The sequence below is a fragment of the Drosophila teissieri genome, chromosome 2L (assembly GCF_016746235.2).
Source record: "Drosophila teissieri strain GT53w chromosome 2L, Prin_Dtei_1.1, whole genome shotgun sequence".
Lineage (NCBI taxonomy): Eukaryota > Metazoa > Arthropoda > Insecta > Diptera > Drosophilidae > Drosophila > Drosophila teissieri.
Window position 1 is genome coordinate 12,676,280 of NC_053029.1, and position 18,674 is coordinate 12,694,953.

The 18,674-nt window shown below is 46.7% G+C and overlaps 9 protein-coding genes across 10 annotated transcripts; 5 read left to right on the forward strand and 4 right to left on the reverse strand.

Moving 5' to 3' along the window:
- Positions 1-653: 653 nt before the first annotated feature.
- Positions 654-3,513, forward strand: LOC122625979 (protein-glucosylgalactosylhydroxylysine glucosidase). Its single transcript, XM_043806061.1, has 6 exons — positions 654-812; positions 996-1,369; positions 1,442-2,129; positions 2,183-2,701; positions 2,770-3,263; positions 3,327-3,513. The coding sequence occupies exons 1-6, from the start codon at positions 721-723 to the stop codon at positions 3,374-3,376; spliced, it is 2,217 nt and encodes a 738-aa protein (XP_043661996.1). The 5' UTR covers positions 654-720; the 3' UTR covers positions 3,377-3,513.
- Positions 3,365-7,095, reverse strand: LOC122625978 (U4/U6.U5 tri-snRNP-associated protein 1). Of its 2 annotated transcripts, XM_043806058.1 has the most exons (6): positions 6,740-7,083; positions 5,470-6,434; positions 4,867-5,414; positions 4,041-4,805; positions 3,759-3,984; positions 3,365-3,696 (listed from the first exon to the last, which is right to left on the reverse strand). In XM_043806058.1, the coding sequence occupies exons 1-6, from the start codon at positions 6,987-6,989 to the stop codon at positions 3,541-3,543; spliced, it is 2,910 nt and encodes a 969-aa protein (XP_043661993.1). In that variant the 5' UTR covers positions 6,990-7,083; the 3' UTR covers positions 3,365-3,540. The 2 variants fall into 2 exon arrangements, with proteins under 2 accessions (XP_043661993.1, XP_043661994.1); XM_043806059.1 differs by lacking the exons at positions 3,365-3,696; positions 3,759-3,984; positions 4,041-4,805; positions 4,867-5,414 and adding an exon at positions 6,517-6,539 and having other exon boundaries at positions 6,240-6,434; positions 6,740-7,095.
- Positions 7,096-7,252: 157 nt separating this feature from the next.
- On the forward strand, positions 7,253-7,853 carry LOC122616751. The gene is made up of 2 exons (XM_043792343.1): positions 7,253-7,369; positions 7,425-7,853. The coding sequence occupies exons 1-2, from the start codon at positions 7,358-7,360 to the stop codon at positions 7,674-7,676; spliced, it is 264 nt and encodes an 87-aa protein (XP_043648278.1). The 5' UTR covers positions 7,253-7,357; the 3' UTR covers positions 7,677-7,853.
- A 71-nt stretch (positions 7,854-7,924) lies between these two features.
- On the reverse strand, positions 7,925-8,909 carry LOC122616656 (mitochondrial cardiolipin hydrolase). The gene has a single exon (XM_043792229.1). The coding sequence runs from the start codon at positions 8,840-8,842 to the stop codon at positions 8,081-8,083; it is 762 nt and encodes a 253-aa protein (XP_043648164.1). The 5' UTR covers positions 8,843-8,909; the 3' UTR covers positions 7,925-8,080.
- A 17-nt stretch (positions 8,910-8,926) lies between these two features.
- Positions 8,927-11,593, forward strand: LOC122615296 (polycomb protein esc). Its single transcript, XM_043790362.1, has 5 exons — positions 8,927-9,266; positions 9,324-9,783; positions 9,814-10,278; positions 10,338-10,527; positions 10,586-11,593. Exons 1-5 carry the CDS (start codon positions 9,035-9,037, stop codon positions 11,483-11,485), a joined length of 2,247 nt encoding a protein of 748 aa, XP_043646297.1. The 5' UTR covers positions 8,927-9,034; the 3' UTR covers positions 11,486-11,593.
- A 303-nt stretch (positions 11,594-11,896) lies between these two features.
- LOC122618315 (transcriptional adapter 1) lies at positions 11,897-13,114 on the forward strand. Its single transcript, XM_043794675.1, has 2 exons — positions 11,897-12,779; positions 12,844-13,114. Exons 1-2 carry the CDS (start codon positions 11,980-11,982, stop codon positions 12,968-12,970), a joined length of 927 nt encoding a protein of 308 aa, XP_043650610.1. The 5' UTR covers positions 11,897-11,979; the 3' UTR covers positions 12,971-13,114.
- Positions 12,955-14,425, reverse strand: LOC122618305 (alpha-protein kinase 1). The gene is made up of 2 exons (XM_043794664.1): positions 14,262-14,425; positions 12,955-14,190 (listed from the first exon to the last, which is right to left on the reverse strand). Exons 1-2 carry the CDS (start codon positions 14,336-14,338, stop codon positions 13,047-13,049), a joined length of 1,221 nt encoding a protein of 406 aa, XP_043650599.1. The 5' UTR covers positions 14,339-14,425; the 3' UTR covers positions 12,955-13,046.
- Positions 14,426-14,720: 295 nt separating this feature from the next.
- On the forward strand, positions 14,721-16,326 carry LOC122626777 (cysteine desulfurase, mitochondrial). Its single transcript, XM_043807154.1, has 2 exons — positions 14,721-14,937; positions 14,994-16,326. Exons 1-2 carry the CDS (start codon positions 14,808-14,810, stop codon positions 16,250-16,252), a joined length of 1,389 nt encoding a protein of 462 aa, XP_043663089.1. The 5' UTR covers positions 14,721-14,807; the 3' UTR covers positions 16,253-16,326.
- On the reverse strand, positions 16,312-17,344 carry LOC122626779 (very-long-chain (3R)-3-hydroxyacyl-CoA dehydratase hpo-8). The gene has a single exon (XM_043807156.1). It carries the CDS (start codon positions 17,228-17,230, stop codon positions 16,496-16,498), a length of 735 nt encoding a protein of 244 aa, XP_043663091.1. The 5' UTR covers positions 17,231-17,344; the 3' UTR covers positions 16,312-16,495.
- Between the last annotated feature and the right edge of the window lie 1,330 nt (positions 17,345-18,674).

The following is an 18,674-nucleotide window of genomic DNA, read 5'->3' on the forward strand; positions in this document are numbered from 1 at the left end:
CTCCAAGTGCGATGCAATAAAAAGTCAGGTTCTAGAATGCACTGCACTCGCCATGTTTCAGTTTTTTATTGTCTTCAAGTGCTTGGGAAGAATGCGAATGGCCTTTGGACATGGTGCATTATTATCGGCATTGTGCTACAAGAAACTCAGATCGATGCCGAAAGGCAACCTTCTCTAACATTTTTGCTACATTTTATGAGCACTTTCCCATTACTTTCCTAGTGACAGACAGATAATAAGGCAGCTGAACTTAATGGGTTAATCAACAGAAGGTTTATGTATTATTAATTCAATTTTTCAATAAAAATACTATTTAAGGCTAACGTAGGAATTAAACTTAATTTTGTGTAAAACGATAATATATAAATGAGCAGGTTTCCAGCCCAAGCTAACTTCAACATGTAGTATGGTAGAACATCTGCTTGATAATTATGAAAACTATTACTTTGTAATATTATATCAATCGCATATTCAAGTGGATTTTAATATATAAGCTGATAAGAGGGCACTAACTTAGGGAAATCACCGATGGTACTCAATAATAGAAAAAGTGAGTTCGATTCAGGCGATTGTATGAATCAGCTCATACCACCCCGCAGAGATTAAATCTAATACATATATTATCAGCGTTCTTATCAAATTCACGGAAACTGCAACCAGATGAAGAAAGAAACGAAAGCAGTATAGTTCGAACCTCGCTGCTCAGTAGATCGCGAAAATATGCGGAAAAGTATTGCTTTCATCGGTTTCGTAGCGCTTCTGCAGAGTTGCTGGGCTGAAACGCCGGAATCGTATCTCCTAAAGACACACAGGTAGGGAAATGTTACTAATAAATTATAATACAATGTAAGTAATATTAGCAAGTTATAAGACCATGTATGCAAATGATGGAAAGTTAAAACCAATGATTCTGGTCAAGAGTATGTAGCTTATAGGTCAAACCCGCTTGCTTGAACTATAATATAAAATGAATAACTGATATCCTCTGATATTAGTCTTCCCTCGGACCTGAATTTCATGCCCACCCTGGGCAATGGCCACGTGGGATATACAGTTTTCGGAGATGCGATCTTCATGAATGGAGTCTACAACGGAGCCGGCGGAAGGAGCAAGCGGGCTCGCATTCCCAACTGGATAAATATCAGCACGGAGGCTTGTGATCGCTTTGGTTGTGCCACTGGCAGCGATGTGGCAAATGGAACCAGCTACGAGATGGATCTCCGAGATGGCTACTTCCGGGTTCTCACAACGTACACAAGTCTAGGGATTTCCGTGGAACAGAGAACCTATCCGCACAAGTTCTACAATCGTGCGCTGGTCTACGAAGTGGTGGCTAATAGGCTTGCCAACCGAAACTCAAGGATTAACTGTAAGTAATTGTAAAAATATATAGATAATATTAAATATATATATTTTGTTCATAATAATTAAAATTTTGTAGCTCCGAAGTACCTAAGGCTCACCCAATTCGCCGGCAACTCCAGTGACGCTTTTGACTTCGTCGTTGTCAACAATGGCAGTGCATCTGGCGGAGATTACCGGACACTTCGAGGACGAACAAAGGTGGTTGAGGATGAGAAGTTCCAAGCAGATGGTCAGGAGATCTTTGTCCTCTTCAGTGAATCCTTGGAGCAACCACTCGAACTGCAGTGGCCCACATGGCAGGATCAATTAACCCATAGAGTTGTCATTACCATAGACAGGGACGAAAGTGTGGCACGAAAGGAACTGCAGGATGTTCTTCAGTTGAGCTCCAGAAATCTTCTCCAGAAGCACACCCAGTCGTGGAACAGCTTTTGGGACAATGAATTTTCGATTGAAATCAAGGGCGATGCTCTGGAACTGTCGCAGATTGTCAATGCTGGTATATTCTACATCGTAAGTTCGCTTCCCTCACTCAAAACCAACCAGCAGAACGAACCATTCTACGGACTAAGCCCCACTGGTTTGGGGCGTGGCGATCTGGAGGCGGATTACCAGGGGCACAACTTCTGGGACACGGAGATCTGGATGCTGCCGGTGGTCACTCTATTCGGCTTGGATTATGCAAAGGAGGTGCTGGGCTATCGCAGCAGGAAACTGGAGGCAGCTAGATATCATGCCAATGCCACTGGTTACAAGGGAGCTAGGTGAGCAATTCCATCTATGTTATTTAGATAATTAGCTGAACATAAGTTTGAAGGTTTCCCTGGGAGAGTGCGTACACTGGAGCGGAGGTCACCAATCCCTGTTGTCCCGAGGTGGCGGAACAGGAGATCCATATATCCCCCGATATATCCTTTGCCCTCCAAAGATTTTTCGCCCAATCAAACGACAGCGAGTGGACCTGCGATACGGCTTGGCCCATAACCGCTGAGGTGGCCGACTTCCTGGTGAGCCGAGCCACCTGTGACGATTCCTCAAACACGTGCCACTTGCTGAACGTAATGGGACCCGACGAGGATCATCCCAATGTTAACGACAATGTGTACACCAATGCAGTGTCCAAAATAGCACTGAATTTTGCCGGGTGGTTGGCCACACATTGTGGCAATGCCAGCACCGAACGTATCGAGAAATGGCGCAAGGTCAGCGATGCTTTGGTGATTCTACGCGATGAGAGCCTGGACTATCATCCGGAGTATGAGGGCTACGTCCGTGACACCATTATCAAGCAGGCAGACGCCATTCTACTCGGATATCCGTTGAATTTCGATAAAAGGTGAGGTTTAGAGTGGAAGCCCCTTATAGAGAGTATCCATTAAATAAGACCATTCCTTCTTGCCAAAGCTCCGCACACATTAATGATCTTCGGTTTTACGCAAACGTGACCCGTGAGTCTGGTCCTGCAATGACGTGGTCCATGTTCGCAGCCAACTATATCCGAAACTTCCAGCTTACTCTGGCCAATGAGTATTTCGAGCGTGGCTACAAGAGCTACGTTCGGCCCGAGTTTAAGGTGTGGAGCGAAACGCCCATGGGTTACGAGGGCTCGGCGAACTTCCTCACCGGCATTGGTGGTTTTCTGCAAGCTCTGATCTTCGGTTACGGTGGCGTCGACTTCGGGCGAACTGATGACGACCAGTTTTTGATGTTTTTTGGTATAAGCCTGACGCCGCCAAATGTGGAAGAAGTCTTTATCAACTCTATTCCATACGGGAGTGCGAAATGTACCCTTAGATTTAAAAGCAGAGACTCCGAAATTGTGTGTTACGACAGGATTGGTAAAGGCTTTCAGATGACACAAGGTCAGAAGAGAACCATCCTTGGCAGAACCTTTAACTGTAAGTACACATTGTAAATATGGCTATGGTTCTGGATATGTGACCTATTTTTCTTCCTTTCAGTGAGCCGTCAGAATGAAGATCCCCCCATCGAGATCAGCTTTTTAAGATAAATCCAAAGTGTATTTGAATAAATATGAAGAGAATTACATATTTGGGCCGGATGCATATGTTGGAGTATTAAACTTAAGTATTTAGTACGCGGATTAGGAAGTGTCTATTGCATTTGGTTATGGATATCTTGGTAGTTAAATCGCTTGTCTTTCCTGCTCCTTATCTACTTGAATTTGGCTATTGCGGAGCCACTGACACCTGGCACGTTTTTGTTGTTGCCACTAAGCACCACGTATGCGGTCTTCGTCTCCTTTTGCTTCTGCTGCAACATGGTCAGAGTTCCCAAAGGTGTATCGGTTGAACTCATGGTTTTCATTAGCTGGAAAAAACAAATATACCACTTTATTTATGCCCATAATCCTTGACTAATGATGAACTCACCCCATCCTGCTCCATTTTCTTGAGACGCTTCTCGATCTTGTTCTTGCCCGGTCCCTTGCCATGGAACTTATGTGACAAGTACCGGAAAGCCTCTTTTAGGTTCAATATGCGGCCATTGTCATCGATATAATCCAACTTGACATTGGGCTTGAAGGTCTCCTTGTCCTTAAAGTCTGTAATCGGTCCAAAGTGGAAGCGATCACGGCGGCCAACCTTGTCGTCCTCACTGAAAAGATATCTCATTAACATAAGATGGCCTGTTCAAGATGCCTAACCACTTACCCAGCCGCTTTATCCTCAATGGAATAGTTTTTGGCCTGCAAATGGGCCATTTTTGTGTTGCTAGGTCTGTTCTTTTCCTCCTTTTCAAGGTATCCCTTAGACAGCGCCAGTCGCAAAGCATTCGCTACACCAGCTCCCACGTCGGGTTCCTCGTCTAGAATGGCACGATCTTCCAGGTCTTCACCCAGATTATCCAAATCGGCAGGCTGCATGACTTCATCGGGATTGACCGAATTCCAGGTGCCGTGACTCAGGGCAGGCTCATCGGTAAGTGTTTCAGTGAGCTCCTCCGGCTGTTCGGTCTTGTCAAAGTCCATCATGTCGTTGGAGTCCTCATTACGGTTGCCCGCCATACCGTACGTGGGAATGTCGCCCAGAGTGCGGCAAAACTCAGCTGTAGCGTTCAATACAATGTTGCCATCGACGCCAGTAAGGACCACACCTGAAGCGGTGTCCTCCACAGGTTCGGGTTTTACCTCCCGCTGAATACTTTCGAAGTCGACAGGCAAAGGCTTCTTAATGATATTCTCTTTTTGTTTTAGTTTGCGAGCCTTGGCAAGAACGCGTTCCAAGTCATCATCCTCTACTTCTACTTTAACTTCTGGTTTAATCTCTTCCATTTCCACATCCTCGTGATCGCGATAACGTCCTCCTCGACTACCAAAATTTGAAGAACCGGATGCTTCAGCCTCCGCTAAAGGCTCAAGATCCTCGGCTTTAAGTTTCTGCCGAAGTTTCTTAACCTTTTTCTTTGGCTTTTTAAATCTGTAAATAAATAAACGCATTAGCATTAAAACTATTCTTCATTGTGCGATTAAAAACATACTTGGCCAACTCTTCAGCACTGTAGGTGTCCGATGCCAGCTGCAGATTGGTGTCCTCCAAGGTTTCCAAGCGCTTGCCGGCTAATTTGGTTTTAATTTCCAGGAGCTTGCGTCTGTGCTCCCGCTCCTCATCCATATTCTCCCCAATCACAAAGTTCTTGCGCTTTTTCGGCTGGCCCTCCATTTCATCATCGTACTTTTCCAGCACCGAACGTTCAATGGGATTGCCCAATTCATCGTATTGCTCCTCGTATACGTTATAACCATAACTGAGCGGATTCTGCTTCTTGTTGGCCACATTCTTCTTGTAGCGCTCTTCGTCGACCATGTTCACATTGACTAGAGTGTCGCCTTCCTCCTCGTTAAGCACATCTTGATCCTTAAGAGTTAGAATAACAGTGCGCCCTTCGCCGAAATCCTCCATATCATGATCCACACGCAGACCCTTTAGATTGCTATCGCCATATGCTCGCTGACGGGCTTTGGTTTTCTCTTTCTCCAGCATCTCCGAAACCCCAAACGCCTCATCCAATTCCTCCAACTCTTTGGCCTAGAAATGGAAAGGGTATTACAACAACATTAAGGGTGGAAGACTAATTACATACCTTACGCTTCGCCTCTTCGCGTTCGTTGACGACCCGCTTGTTCTTATCCACCCACTTGGACACATTGTCAGTTTCCTCATCAGACTCTCCCAGTGTTTTGATGCGAGCCAGGCGCTCCTCTAAGAAACGTTTCTCCTTGCGCTGTTTGAGTTTCTCGCGCAGCTTCTCTGCTTCCTTTTTCTCCTTCAGGTTGTCGGCCGGCTTGTGCAAGAACTCGCCCCACTCATCTTTGTACGAAGAGAGATCGGCTTCGCCAGGGGGTTTCTTGCTCTCGCCTTGACTACTGCTTCCAGCAGGAGGTCCTACCTTGCTCGGACCGCTATCAACTTCGAGTGGCTTTAAACCCAGCTTAGCGCGAAGCTTGTTTGTCTCTGTTATAGACAGGACATCGCCGGCACCGTTTTCGGGTATGGGCGAGAAGGACCGAGAGGAGGGCTCGCGTTCCCTGTTAGCTGGTTTACGCGACGCCGATGGCGACTGGGATCGGGAACGTTCCCGATTGCGTTCCCGTTCACGTTCTCTGCCTGATCGCTTGCGGGCGTCTCGTTCCCGTTCGATCTCGCGCTCTCGTCTAGACTCATATTCGGCATGTTTGGAGATTTGGGGTGGTGGTGGAGCTGTGAGCTCCCGTTCTCGTTCCCGTTCCCTTTCACGCTCCCTAAGGCGTTCTTTCTCGCGTTCTTTGAGACGATCCTTCTCACGCTCTCTTTCGCGTTCCTCTCGATCCCTGAGACGCTCCTTCTCGCGTTCCCTATCGCGCTCCTTCTCCCGTTCCCTTTCGCGCTCCTTTTCCCGATCCCTATCCCGTTCCCGCTCACGATCCCGCTCACGTTCTCGCTCCTTTTCCCTTAGGAGTTCACGCTCGCGTCCAGAATCCCGCTCCTTGTCACGATTGGAGGATTCTTTGGCCTCCCTCACCTTGGCCTGCTCCTGCGCCTGCACCGGCACCTCAACGCAGTCGGAACCTGAAAATAGGGAACACCGGTTAGAACTGTCTAATCATCACAGCAGGCGAAACGTTTCAACCACATCAGCTTTCCCACTCACAATCTGCTCCAGCAGCGGGACACCTGGAAGAAAAGGAGAAACGTGGAGAAACGCAACGATGGGTTTAGTACGTTCGGAAAAGGAAAAGTGCAGGACCAAGACAATTGCCAGGCAATGGGCGGTCCGTCAATCAGAATATCGCTTTTCCGCCGGATCCCCCGCCTACGGCAATCGCCCTTGAGCCCGGCCTGCACTTTGTGTGAAATAGCGGGCAAACACTTACTATCCGAGTCCGATTCCTCCAGCGAGATGACCTCGTTCGGACGCTCGCGCTCTTTGTGTTTGTGGTGCTTGTGGCGGTGCTCCTTGTGCTTCTTGTGCTTGTGGTGTCTGTGCCGCGACGACGAGTCGTCGGTGAGGTCCAGGGTGACATCCTCATCCTCTGTTGCGCGCCGCTGACGCTCCGGCGATCGCGAGCGATGGCGATTTTTCTTGTCTTTCTTGTGCTTCTTTCCAGACGACGAGGAACCCATATTTTATATTATTTTTTTAACAAAATACAGAAAATTTCACAAGAAAAAGACGCCGGTGTGACCGCAATCGGATACCGGAAATATACCAAGTGTACCTAAAATACTGAGTGAAATTAAATACCATTATCCAGTCTACCATTCACAATCCTTTTTAACTATAAAATATTCAAGCTTAATGAAATTATTAAGTTATTATACAACGCTCCACTTTAAAACTTATTATTTAGATTTCCTTTGGTTAAAAATTCGTATTATTTTTAACGTTTATAAATGCTGTAATTTTTAGCGCCTCATCTCTTCATCTTCCGTTTTTGCCATTCACCACGCACATAATAACAAATTAACACGCGGAGATCTCGACATAAACAATGGAAATTAAAGTATGTAAAACAAATTAATTACGAACTTAAACTGATTTCTTCTTAAACTCCGCAGAAGTCCAAGAAATCGAAAAACGACAAGAAGTCCAAATCGCCCAAGGAATCGTCCGCTTCGCTTAAACTAACCGCTTTGCATCGAAAGCAAAAGGAAGTCGCCCGCGTGCTCACGCTAAAACAGGAGATACTGCTCAAATCGGCAGTATCCTATCTGGAATATCAGGAGATTCGGGCAGAAATCGAGCGACTCAACGGCTTGAAGGAGTTGTTCTCGCGCCGCGCTGATAAGCTGAAACAGCAGGACAAATAGTTCATAGGTCGATCTAATTTAGTAAATATTTTAAGTTTAAAGAAATCGGTTAAAAATGTAGCAGATATACATATATTGGAAAAACGTTTGTACATGTAACAATTTGTAATTAACTTTCATTCACTTGAAAGCTTTCAATAACAGACATAGTGAATAAAAAAGAAAATAATTAATATAGTCAAAGCTGATCGTAACTAAATGCAACTTAAAGGCATTTCATTTTGCAAAATGAATCAACACATTCAATGTGATAATTGCAGATTTCACACGTTTATAATGAAGATCATAATTTCTCTAAAACGTTAGTTTAATAGCGGCACTTACTAAATAAGAACTATAATCATTTGGTATATTGAGGAACTGTTTTGCAGTTTAGCAAAAAGCTGCTGTTATTCATTAAAACTCTATTTGGGCTGAATTAGGCTCTCGTCTGTCTTCTCAAAAGCCTTCCACATGCGATTGAATTCCGTCTGAAACATGGCTGTGAGTTTGTCATCCGCGGTGATGATGCAGTTCTCCCAATTGCCTCCGAGTCCCTGACGCGTCCAGTTGACGGAGCCGCTGACTACGATGCTATAGCACGGACGCATCCCCTTGCGCTTCCTAAGCAGACGGATCTCCTCCACGCGCTCCACTCCGTCGATTATGCAGAATTTGTTGTGCATCATGTACGTGGTAATGGGCACGCGGACCGGAACTCCCAAACGTGCCAGCATGGTGATTTGAGAGCCACTGGAGAAGACCATCTCTCCGTCGCTGATGATCCGGATACTCACGTCGCGCTCCAGGGCCCGCTTTAGAGCGTCTGCCAAAGAAAACGAGGTGAAGGTGTAGATGGCCAGGTCAATGGAGTACACAGCCCGATCGATCTGTTCCGCGATCTTGCCCACGTTCCGCAGCGTACAATGCGTATTCCTGCAGTGGGTCACTTTCGGCTCCTGAGATCCGGGCCTGGTGTTCCACAGGTGCTGCGCCGCACAGATCTCGCCCAGTTCATTGAAGACGACCACTTCGTGCACGCGGTTTGCCTTCTTCCGTTTGCTCCGAAAGTATTGGACCACATTCCATATCACTTCGGATGCCAGGACAGTGCCGACGGCAATGCTTATGGTGGCCACAATGGGATGGTATCGAATCTGTTCCAAAATTATTTGGGTATTCAACATTTTTAAACCAAGATCGTTTTTCTAGCGCTACGCTTTGAATAATGATCGTAGGGTGACCATTATTATAATATTTTACCGATAGTGGCTACTGGTCACACTTTTTCTCCGCAGCGTTGCCGTATCGCAGCCATGCGCTTGCCCATTCGAATTAAACAATCAATTTCGGGTCGATTTAAGCATTTTGCCTCCTAAATGGATGATCCATCCGCCACGCTTTTGCCCGGAGAACCAAAAGATTTGCTCGAGGCTCGCGATGCGGAGTTGAAGAAGGTGCTCAAGCTGAAGCTAGTGCTGGACGAGCTGCGACGCCTGGATGTGGGGCCAAATCCGAGTGCGGAAATCAAAAGAGCCCTCAAATTGGTTTCCATTGGAAGCTATGCGCGACTGGGCGAGATCGAGGGAGCTGGTCAGGAGCAAGTGCTAGGTAGGAGGGGTCCAAGTTTATCCAAAAAGCAGTGAATAATCATTACCTATCTAACAGACCTTCAGAGCGGCAGCAGTTTTCCGCCTTTGAATTACACGGATCGCAAGACGGTGCGCACTAAATTATCCGCTCAATTACGTGCAACTTTGCAGCCCATTGCCGAATTGTGCGACAGGATACGCGATGATTTTCCGGATGCCTTTAGCCAGGAGGCAGACTTAAGTGGCGAACAAAAGGAGATTCTGCGCCTGGAGGAAGAGCATCGCAGCGGTCTGGAGAAATTAGTTGGGCTCCTCACTCGTAAGTGCACCCTTCTCAAGGAGACCGCTGAATTGAAATTGGGGCCACAATTGGCAAACGAACTGAAATTGCAACAGGCGCAGGCGCAACTCGTGCAAACAAAAGCAGAAGTCCTGCGCGCCTACTTTGTGCATGAGGCGGCCTCTCGCACCGAAAATAGCGTTAAGGCACACAAGGAGGTGGAGGTGCACCTGGACGAGCTGCTCGCCGCCAAGAAGTAGATTAAGCAAACTATAACTATGTAAATTAGATTTAAATACATTACAATTGTAATTAAAACAGGGTTGTTTGTTTTGGTTTTTTCCGCCAGAATGGCAACGCTGTTTTACATGGCAGTATTTGTAAACGGTCACTCTAGTGGAAAACAATTTGTAAACAAAAGAAGCTTTAAAGGTTGCCGGAAAAAACCAGACATGACAGAAACGAATCCCAGTGAAACAGCTTCCCCTAGCGAAGAGCTGCCCGCGGAGGACGAATCCACTAACCAATCTCCACCGGAGGCAGGGCTGAGCAATAACTCCTCGAGTGTCTGCAATGTTGTGGAGCCGGACGATGAGCACGAAGTCAATTCCGTGGATCGGGAGGACACTGCCAGTTTGTTCAGCACTACTACAACCACCACCAGGAGCAAATCGCCCAACACACGGAAATTGAACCGCCTGTGTCGGCGGGTTAAAACCCCCAAAATGGTTCAGCCCTTGTACAAATATAGGTGAGTTTTACCAAGCACAACATGTAATGCACAAAGATTATTACCCGGATGCAATGCAGCTCCCATGTTCGCGAGGACCACAACCACCAGATCTTCGGTGTGCAGTTCAACCCGTTCCTGGACAGAAGCCAGCCGCAGGTGTTCGCCACCGTTGGCAAGGATCGGGTTTCCATTTATGAGTGCGAGAGGAGCACTGGCCAGGAGTCCTGCGAAGGCATTCGACTGCTGCAGGTCTACGCAGACCCAGATGTAAGTACTCACTATACACTTTTACTTACATACATACAACTATTGCCACCCTCGTTAGACCGATGAAAGTTTCTACACATGCGCTTGGTCGTACGACTCTGTGACCGGTGATCCTGTCCTAGCCGCGGCTGGTTACCGCGGCGTCATTCGCATTTTCAATCCGGTGAATCACCAGTGTAGCAAAAACTACATTGGTCACGGTCACGCCATTAATGAGCTGAAGTTCCATCCGACTAGACCGCAGTTACTTCTGTCCGGCAGCAAGGATCACTCCCTGCGCCTTTGGAACATTCAGTCGGACGTATGTGTGGCAGTTTTCGGCGGGGTGGAAGGACACCGCGACGAGGTGTTGTCAGTTGACTTCGATTTGCGCGGTGATCGCATCATGTCCAGTGGAATGGATCATTCATTGAAGCTTTGGCGACTGGATAAGCCCGATATAAAAGAGGCCATCGAGCTAAGCTCTGGATTTAGTCCCAATAAGAATACAGGTCCGTTTCCCACGATCAAGGAACACTTTCCGGACTTCTCTACGAGGGATATACACCGCAATTATGTGGATTGCGTTCAGTGGTTTGGCGACTTTGTCTTTTCGAAATCCTGCGAGAACTCAATTGTGTGTTGGAAGCCGGGCAAACTTTCGGCCCCATGGCATGAGATTAAGCCACAGGAGTCGGCCACCACGGTGCTGCATCACTTTGACTATAAAATGTGCGAGATCTGGTTCGTCCGTTTCGCCTTCAACGCCTGGCAAAAGATTCTGGCCTTGGGCAACCAACAGGGCACAACCTTCGTTTGGGAACTGGACTGTAATGATCCCAATTTGACAAAATGTAGCCAGCTGGTTCATCCCAAGAGCAACTCCACCATCCGGCAGACTTCCTTCTCCAAAGACGGTTGCATTTTAGTTTGCGTATGCGACGACAGCACCGTGTGGCGATGGGATCGCGTTAATTAAAATAGGGGTTCCTTTTAAATCAGCTAGATTATTAATTGAACAAAGAGTTCTCTTCTGTGTAATATTTACCTTCAATATTATTAGCGTATGTTTATATCATCTATGCGTAGCATTTATATACAATACTTCTTGTATTGCTAATTTGTGTTAGATTTAGATTAAGTACTTTCATTTATGACATATATTTTAACCAAGATATGTATTGTCCTTATTTAAATGATCCAATAGCGTTGAAAATAGTATTATCTTTAAATTGTGTGAGTGGTGTGGGCTCAATTATTTATTTTTATATTTTAATTATCTAACTTATACACAATAAATAAAATCAAAATGTTTATTTTTAAGCGCGCAGCAAAAATAGCGGTTTATTTGTCTCAAATGTATCTGGTATTTTCAGCAGTTCCCTGAACGGTCACTCAAATCAGCTGCATCCATTTGTTTTCATTGCAAGCATTTGTGTATTTCCCTGTTTAATAGATATTCCCAATCCACAAATGCTTACCGACAGAGTTCTTGTCACCAAGGAGGCGCTAGTGGTGGCTCTGGGCGACAACTGGGAGCGGTACCGGGCCAATATGAAGAACTGGTTTCGCAGCCGTTGGTCCAAGGAGGAATTCGATGCGGAGTCGCGAAAAATCCTAACACCGGACAAACTGCACCTGCACAATCAGTTCCTGCTCGCGCTGCTCAACAAGATCGACGCCTTCGCTCCGTTGGAGAATCCACCGGCTGTCCAAACCAGCAGCAGCAGTGGAAACCGAAGCAAACGGCGCAAGAGAAGTTCCCGCACCTTTGCCGAGCGCCTTAACTTTGAGCTCTGCGACGTCCTGGAGTTTGTCGCCGAGGACAACATGCAAATCATCCGTCCGCCGTCCGCAATCGGCGGACCTTCGGAGCAGCAGCAGCAGCAGCTCCAGTCGCAGCGCTATTGCGCCCAGGAACTTTTCCTGCCTGATGCTGGATTCATTATGGGACGATTTCTGATCGGCGCCTGGGAAATCGGACTTGTCTCCGTGGACGACAATGTCGCCGAGTACGTTGCCATGGCCGTGCAAGTTCTGCTCAAGGATCTACTATCGGCCATCATCAAGAAGCGAAAGCACTACAAAACCAGCGGCGAGGGGAACTTTTACTACGATGTAGGTGCGCCACTGCGTGATCCTTCGCTGCGCAACACCGTCACCCGCCAGAAGGTAGACGACACGCCGCTGGAACTGGACAAGGAACTGAATACGGCCAACTTTATGCGGCGACAGAACGACGATGTGACCTTCCTTTCCGCCTGCGAAGAAGTGTAAGCAATTAAATCTTTATAAGATTTTCATGCATAAAACATACTTATTTTATGTTTATTTCAGCCAACCCACAGAACGCACAGTAATCACTCTCAAGGACTGCCAACTGGCCTTCCGAGATCGCAACCTCATCGGCTCCCATGCCGTCTACTCTATTAACATGGAACGACTCAATATGATGATGCATTAGTTTATTAGTTGTAGCTATTTTATATCAACTCCTGTAAAAATATATACATTATACGCTAATTTGCCTAGTTTTCGGTTCAGCAAAGATTCCGTGGCGGTGGTTTGAATGGCAAGGCACCTGGTAGAAATTGATCCGCCTTGAAGGCTTCTATTTCCTGTTCGTTAAGATCTTCCATTCGACTGTAAACTGAGGTCTGGGTTTCGTTAGTCGTTTGAGCTTGCTGCTGCTGCTGCAACATTTGTTGTTGCTGCATCATTTGCTGTTGCTGCTGCATTTGAAACTGTTGTTGCTGCTGCTGCTGTTGTTGTTGTTGCTGCTGCATTTGTTGTTGCTGCTGATGTTGCTGCATTTGTTGCTGTTGCATCTGCTGCTGCTGTTGCATTTGTTGCTGCATCTGTTGTTGATTCGGGAATGCGGATGCTGCTGCTTGAGCAAATAATCCGGAGGGAGGTGGCTGCTGCTGTTGCTGTTGTTGTTGCTGAGCCGCCTGAGCAAAGATTCCGCCCATATTGGTATTAGTGGCTTGGCCAAAGATTCCCGTCGCCTGCGGTTGCTGCTGCTGCTGTTGGAAGCCACCGAACGGATTGGGATTCACTGGCTGAGCTTGCACCTGCACCTGCGCCTGGCCAAATATGTTGCCCCCTTGGAAGGCTTGAGCAGCAGGTTGCTGCTGTTGCTGCTGGGGCTGTCCGAAGACACTTGTTGCTGCTGCTGTCGCACCTCCAGTGCCAAAAATGCTATTCCCTGCATTGGCATTAGTCATACTACCGCCAAAAATGCTGTTCGTGTTGCTGGCTTGGCTTGTGGCATTTCCAAATATATTTCCCGCACTCAGCGTGGGCTTTCCGAAAATGGATGCAGATGTATTGGATGCCGGAGCGGCTGCAGCGAATGGATTATTGGGCTGTTGAGGGGCAGCTGACACAGTGCCGCCCTCCGGCGTCTCGTGGATCTTGATCATCGTGTCCAGGACCTGTGGCGACATCTGCAGCATGGTCTTCATCTTGTTGGTAGCCTCTAGGACCTCGCGGTTAAACTGTTGGCTAAACTGTTCGAATTGATTTTGTCGCTTGGCCTCGTAGCACATGAATCGGACCTCCTCGAAGGATTGGTCCTCGATGAAGTTGGGGAAATTCGCCTTGTCCTTGAAGGGTCCGTAGACGGAGAAAGGCCACATCTTGCCATTGAGACTGGATTCCATGTCGGCTTTGAGATATTGTCTAAATTTCATTTGTATATGAAATAATAAGTTATGAGTTCAGCTGATTTGTTTCCATATCTATGTACTTACTTAACATCGAAGTGCTCGTTGTGGCACTTCGTGCCATAGCGGCAGGATCCTTGTTGAAAGAACCGGCAGACAACCATATTGGAATATATTTTCTATATGTTTTATCTGAATGCTTCAAAACAACAGGCGCACTATGCCGGTAAAATATCAAATGTAATTAATGAGTATTTTATAGTTCCCATGAAGAAATATACCGCGCCTATGCGGGAAAATTCATGAATTCCGTGCTGAAGCTCGCGATATGACTTACATACAATTGTTAGCCTTTATATTAAAGTTTATAATTTGTGCATTTTATTTATGATCCCTATATATTATATTATTATACATTGAAAGCAAATAATTTGTCGAAACATCAGCTTTTACCATTAATGCTATTAATTTAAAACAATTTATAAATTTGCTTCTGTATAATCGAATCAAGTGATTTTAAAGTGTATGCTCGAGTCCTTTGGTATATTTTCAGCCGCCAAGTACGGTCCCACTGATTGTGAAATCCGTTTTGATAACGAATTTTAACACCAGAATTTCTAGGATTCCATAACAATGCAGAAAGTGCTGGGACGCATCCAGGCGCAGGTCCTCCGCTCCCGGGCGACGAATGCAGTGGCCAATGTGGTGCGGCACGAGGCCACCTCCTCCAGGACAGCGGCTAAACCAGCCGCCACATCCAAAGGTAAACGGGTCCTCCGAGATGTAAAATAACTGCTTACCAATATCGAATTTCTATAGAATTCCGAGAAAGACAGGTGCGATTCAACATAAAGAACGAACAGACCGAGGGTAGACCCCTTTACTTGGATGCCCAGGCCACCACTCCAATGGACCCACGTGTGTTGGACGCCATGCTTCCCTATCTGACCAACTACTACGGAAATCCCCACTCGCGTACCCACGCCTACGGCTGGGAAACAGAGACGGCAGTAGAGAAAGCCCGCGAACAGGTGGCCACCTTGATTGGCGCCGATCCCAAGGAGATTATCTTCACATCCGGCGCCACCGAGTCGAATAATATATCAGTAAAGGGGGTGGCCCGTTTCTACGGCACTAAGAAGCGGCACGTGATCACCACCCAGACGGAGCACAAGTGTGTGCTGGACTCTTGCCGTGCTTTGGAAAACGAGGGCTTTAAAGTCACCTACCTGCCAGTGCTGGCCAACGGACTCATCGACCTCCAGCAACTGGAGGAAACCATCACAACGGAGACCTCGCTGGTGTCCATTATGACGGTGAATAACGAAATCGGCGTCCGGCAGCCCATCGATGAGATTGGCAAACTGTGCCGGTCTCGCCGAGTATTCTTTCACACGGATGCCGCCCAGGCTGTGGGAAAGATCCCTCTGGACGTTAACGCCATGAACATTGATCTGATGTCCATATCGGGCCACAAAATCTACGGCCCAAAGGGTGTAGGCGCCCTTTATGTCCGACGAAGGCCGAGGGTTCGCCTGGAGCCCATTCAAAGTGGCGGCGGCCAGGAGCGTGGCTTAAGGAGCGGAACGGTTCCAGCCCCACTGGCCGTGGGATTGGGAGCTGCTGCGGAACTGGCTCTGCGGGAGATGGACTACGACAAGAACTGGGTAGACTTTCTATCCAATCGCCTGCTGGACAGGATTTCAAGTGCCTTGCCGCATGTCATTAGGAATGGTGATGCCAAAGCCACATACAATGGCTGCCTGAATTTGTCGTTTGCCTATGTCGAGGGCGAGTCCCTTCTGATGGCCCTTAAGGATGTGGCGCTCAGCAGTGGTTCCGCCTGCACCTCCGCCTCCCTGGAGCCATCCTACGTTCTGCGGGCCATCGGCACCGACGAGGATCTTGCCCACAGCTCCATACGCTTTGGCATCGGTCGCTTCACCACCGTCGAGGAGGTTGACTACACCGCCGACAAGTGCATCAAGCATGTGGAGCGTCTGCGCGAGATGTCGCCGCTGTGGGAGATGGTCCAGGAGGGCATCGACCTAAAGACCATCCAATGGTCGCAGCATTAATATACTATTATTTAAGCCGTTACTGTTACACCACACTTTGAAAGCGAAAGAAAAATAAATTAGTTGGAAGAGTATCTAGGTTTATTTGTACACAAAACCACTTATAACTAAGCTTAGTCCGAACGAATGTGCTTGTGTAAGAGGTGAGGCAAGAGAGACCTCAAAAAGCGAAAACAGCTCCAAAGTGCGACGGCCAAAGATATGCAAATGATGCAATAATTTGCATTCGCCTCTGGTCAAGGTTCAGTTGGCTTTCTTTTGAGGTGCACCGCTGGCTCCACCGCCCAGGATCTTGCGGCGCTGAGCGAACATGTGCAGGTACAGTTGCGGGAAGATGGGAATGTAGCCCAGCATGACAATCCACAGGAATCCGAAGTATGAGAAGGTGGCGTTCCACTTGTTGGGCATCACCACACTCCACACGCTGTTCTCACGGGCATAGCTCTGGGCCCACCAGAAGCACAGCAGCTCCCCGGTCACGCCGATGGGATACAGGACAATGAAGGTAGTGTACCGCAGGAACACCACGAAATGGGGCACCACCTTGACGATGTTCAGGGCGTAGTAACCATACCGGATGATCTCAGTGATGGCCCAGGCCAGCAGGGCGATGGGCAGACCGGGTGAAACCTTTCCAGTGGGTGTGGCCATCACCACGCCGACGACCACCATCATGCGGCTGAACACTTGGAAGCCAGTGACCACTGGGTTCGATTTGACCAAGCCAAAAGAAGCATTGAGGATCTCCACGAATGCAGCGTTCTGGAAGATGATCACGGCCAGCCGTGTGTACTCCCACAACGTGACCTTTGCACGGAACTCCGGACCCTGCAGTAGGTAGTAGTTGACCAGCTGCCACAGAATGTAGCTCCATCCAACCACTTGACCGGCGTTGTACGCAAACAGGTACAACTTTGTGACCGCCGAAGGCTCCTTGGTGGCGCCTGGTTTGCTGGACTTGACTGCCTTTGCTGACATCTTGGAGTGGAGCAACGTGAACTTTCACCTCGACGATCGCCGCTGGTTAACTAATCAGTCGTCAGACTTATCGCCCTGTAGCGCGATAATTCCGAAGTCGCTTTCACCTGATTGGGTCAGTATGACCGCACGGCGAACACACAAAAAATACCAAAGTTTTAAAGGCTTGAAAATGAATAGAAAATGAAATACCCTCGGCATTTAATAAATATTTTCGAATTAGAGAAAAACATTTTTCTGTAACCGTCAGTACATAATTAATCCTCCAATTCAATTTATCTGAGAACACAAACCAATTTCTTTTAAATGGTAAATTTAATTTTAGTTTTGTCTTACTATTCTAAAATGTTTTTATTTATCATTTAGTTGCGATTATTTTCACTTTTTCCTAAAGAGTATAAAAAAACTGGGTGCAGATAACTCATTAAATTTATTTTTGTTGGTAGTCCATTGCCTATCCCATTCAAAGTCCTCGGGTACAAAGCGCATAACCTCATAACCTTACCTTTATCCACAGATCGCGAATCAAAGTAAGTGCATGTACTGAATACTACAACAATTAGGCATGCTTAGCAATTAAAACTTTTTATGCACAAAGTTATTTCACTTAAGCTAGCTCCTATTTTCCTACTTCACTAATTTGTATATAGTGTTTGGTACTTCTTAGGAATATTTCTTCACCCTGTGATGTTAAGATACAATATTATGATAAATAAATATTAATAATAAATATAAATAAAAAAAAACTTTAGCTAGCTTCTGGAAAGTCACAAAACGTTTTAAAATCCTATTAAATAATTTAGAAATTGGTTTACCTTTGGTATATTAAAAAATATTAAAAAAAGTAAAAATTATATTTATATAGTTTTTTAGTATCAATACTCACAATATTTTGATTTTTGTTATGTACTAAAAAAACCGGTTAAATCTCAATAATTTTTCAACTAACCTAATATTGTAACCCTATTACTATATATTAAAGGGTATTTATTCTTTTTTAGGTAGGGTAAAACATGGGGATTGCCTGCCGTATAAAAATGTATCGCATACGACAAAATCGGAAAATTACACATTTGATAAGAACTATTTACCATGGCCAGGCCTATTGTACACTTTGCATTTTTATCTACATTTCGCTCGAAGCAGCCCACTGTAGACGGCAGCTGATGTTTCCCAGTGAACGACGACCGGATTGCGCGATGAGCCAGCATGTCAGCTAGATTTGCTGATCGCCTGGTGGAAACCGAACCGAAAACCGAACGTGTCTGAAAAAGTCCGCCACCACCACGGACCGGTGCACGTCCCCACCTGCCAAGTCGCGTGTGTGTGGTGTTGTCAGTGGGGCGATGCCATGCGATTCCGTTCCCCAGCTATCCATTGCATGGGCAGCCGGAGCGAATCGCTTGTCGCCGTTGTCGAATTTCGTAGCTCGTTGTTCGTTGTT

Excerpts from the sequence above, each read along its gene's own strand:
- LOC122615296 (XM_043790362.1), top strand. The coding sequence starts at position 9,035 with ATGGATGATCCATCCGCCACGCTTTTGCCCGGAGAACCAAAAGATTTG. Across the intron at positions 9,267-9,323 it reads TGGTCAGGAGCAAGTGCTAG|ACCTTCAGAGCGGCAGCAGT; the intron begins GTAGGAGGGGTC and ends CCTATCTAACAG. Across the intron at positions 10,279-10,337 it reads CAGCCCTTGTACAAATATAG|CTCCCATGTTCGCGAGGACC; the intron begins GTGAGTTTTACC and ends GATGCAATGCAG.
- LOC122625979 (XM_043806061.1), top strand. The coding sequence starts at position 721 with ATGCGGAAAAGTATTGCTTTCATCGGTTTCGTAGCGCTTCTGCAGAGT. Across the intron at positions 2,130-2,182 it reads ACTGGTTACAAGGGAGCTAG|GTTTCCCTGGGAGAGTGCGT; the intron begins GTGAGCAATTCC and ends ATAAGTTTGAAG. Across the intron at positions 2,702-2,769 it reads CCGTTGAATTTCGATAAAAG|CTCCGCACACATTAATGATC; the intron begins GTGAGGTTTAGA and ends TTCTTGCCAAAG.
- LOC122626777 (XM_043807154.1), top strand. The coding sequence starts at position 14,808 with ATGCAGAAAGTGCTGGGACGCATCCAGGCGCAGGTCCTCCGCTCCCGG. Across the intron at positions 14,938-14,993 it reads ACCAGCCGCCACATCCAAAG|AATTCCGAGAAAGACAGGTG; the intron begins GTAAACGGGTCC and ends GAATTTCTATAG.
- LOC122618315 (XM_043794675.1), top strand. The coding sequence starts at position 11,980 with ATGCTTACCGACAGAGTTCTTGTCACCAAGGAGGCGCTAGTGGTGGCT. Across the intron at positions 12,780-12,843 it reads CTTTCCGCCTGCGAAGAAGT|CCAACCCACAGAACGCACAG; the intron begins GTAAGCAATTAA and ends TGTTTATTTCAG.
- LOC122616656 (XM_043792229.1), bottom strand. The coding sequence starts at position 8,842 with ATGTTGAATACCCAAATAATTTTGGAACAGATTCGATACCATCCCATT.
- LOC122626779 (XM_043807156.1), bottom strand. The coding sequence starts at position 17,230 with ATGTCAGCAAAGGCAGTCAAGTCCAGCAAACCAGGCGCCACCAAGGAG.
- LOC122625978 (XM_043806058.1), bottom strand. The coding sequence starts at position 6,989 with ATGGGTTCCTCGTCGTCTGGAAAGAAGCACAAGAAAGACAAGAAAAAT. Across the intron at positions 6,435-6,739 it reads GGAGGAATCGGACTCGGATA|GTTCCGACTGCGTTGAGGTG; the intron begins GTAAGTGTTTGC and ends CCCTATTTTCAG. Across the intron at positions 4,806-4,866 it reads AGTGCTGAAGAGTTGGCCAA|ATTTAAAAAGCCAAAGAAAA; the intron begins GTATGTTTTTAA and ends ATTTATTTACAG.
- LOC122618305 (XM_043794664.1), bottom strand. The coding sequence starts at position 14,338 with ATGGTTGTCTGCCGGTTCTTTCAACAAGGATCCTGCCGCTATGGCACG. Across the intron at positions 14,191-14,261 it reads AACGAGCACTTCGATGTTAA|ACAATATCTCAAAGCCGACA; the intron begins GTAAGTACATAG and ends AATGAAATTTAG.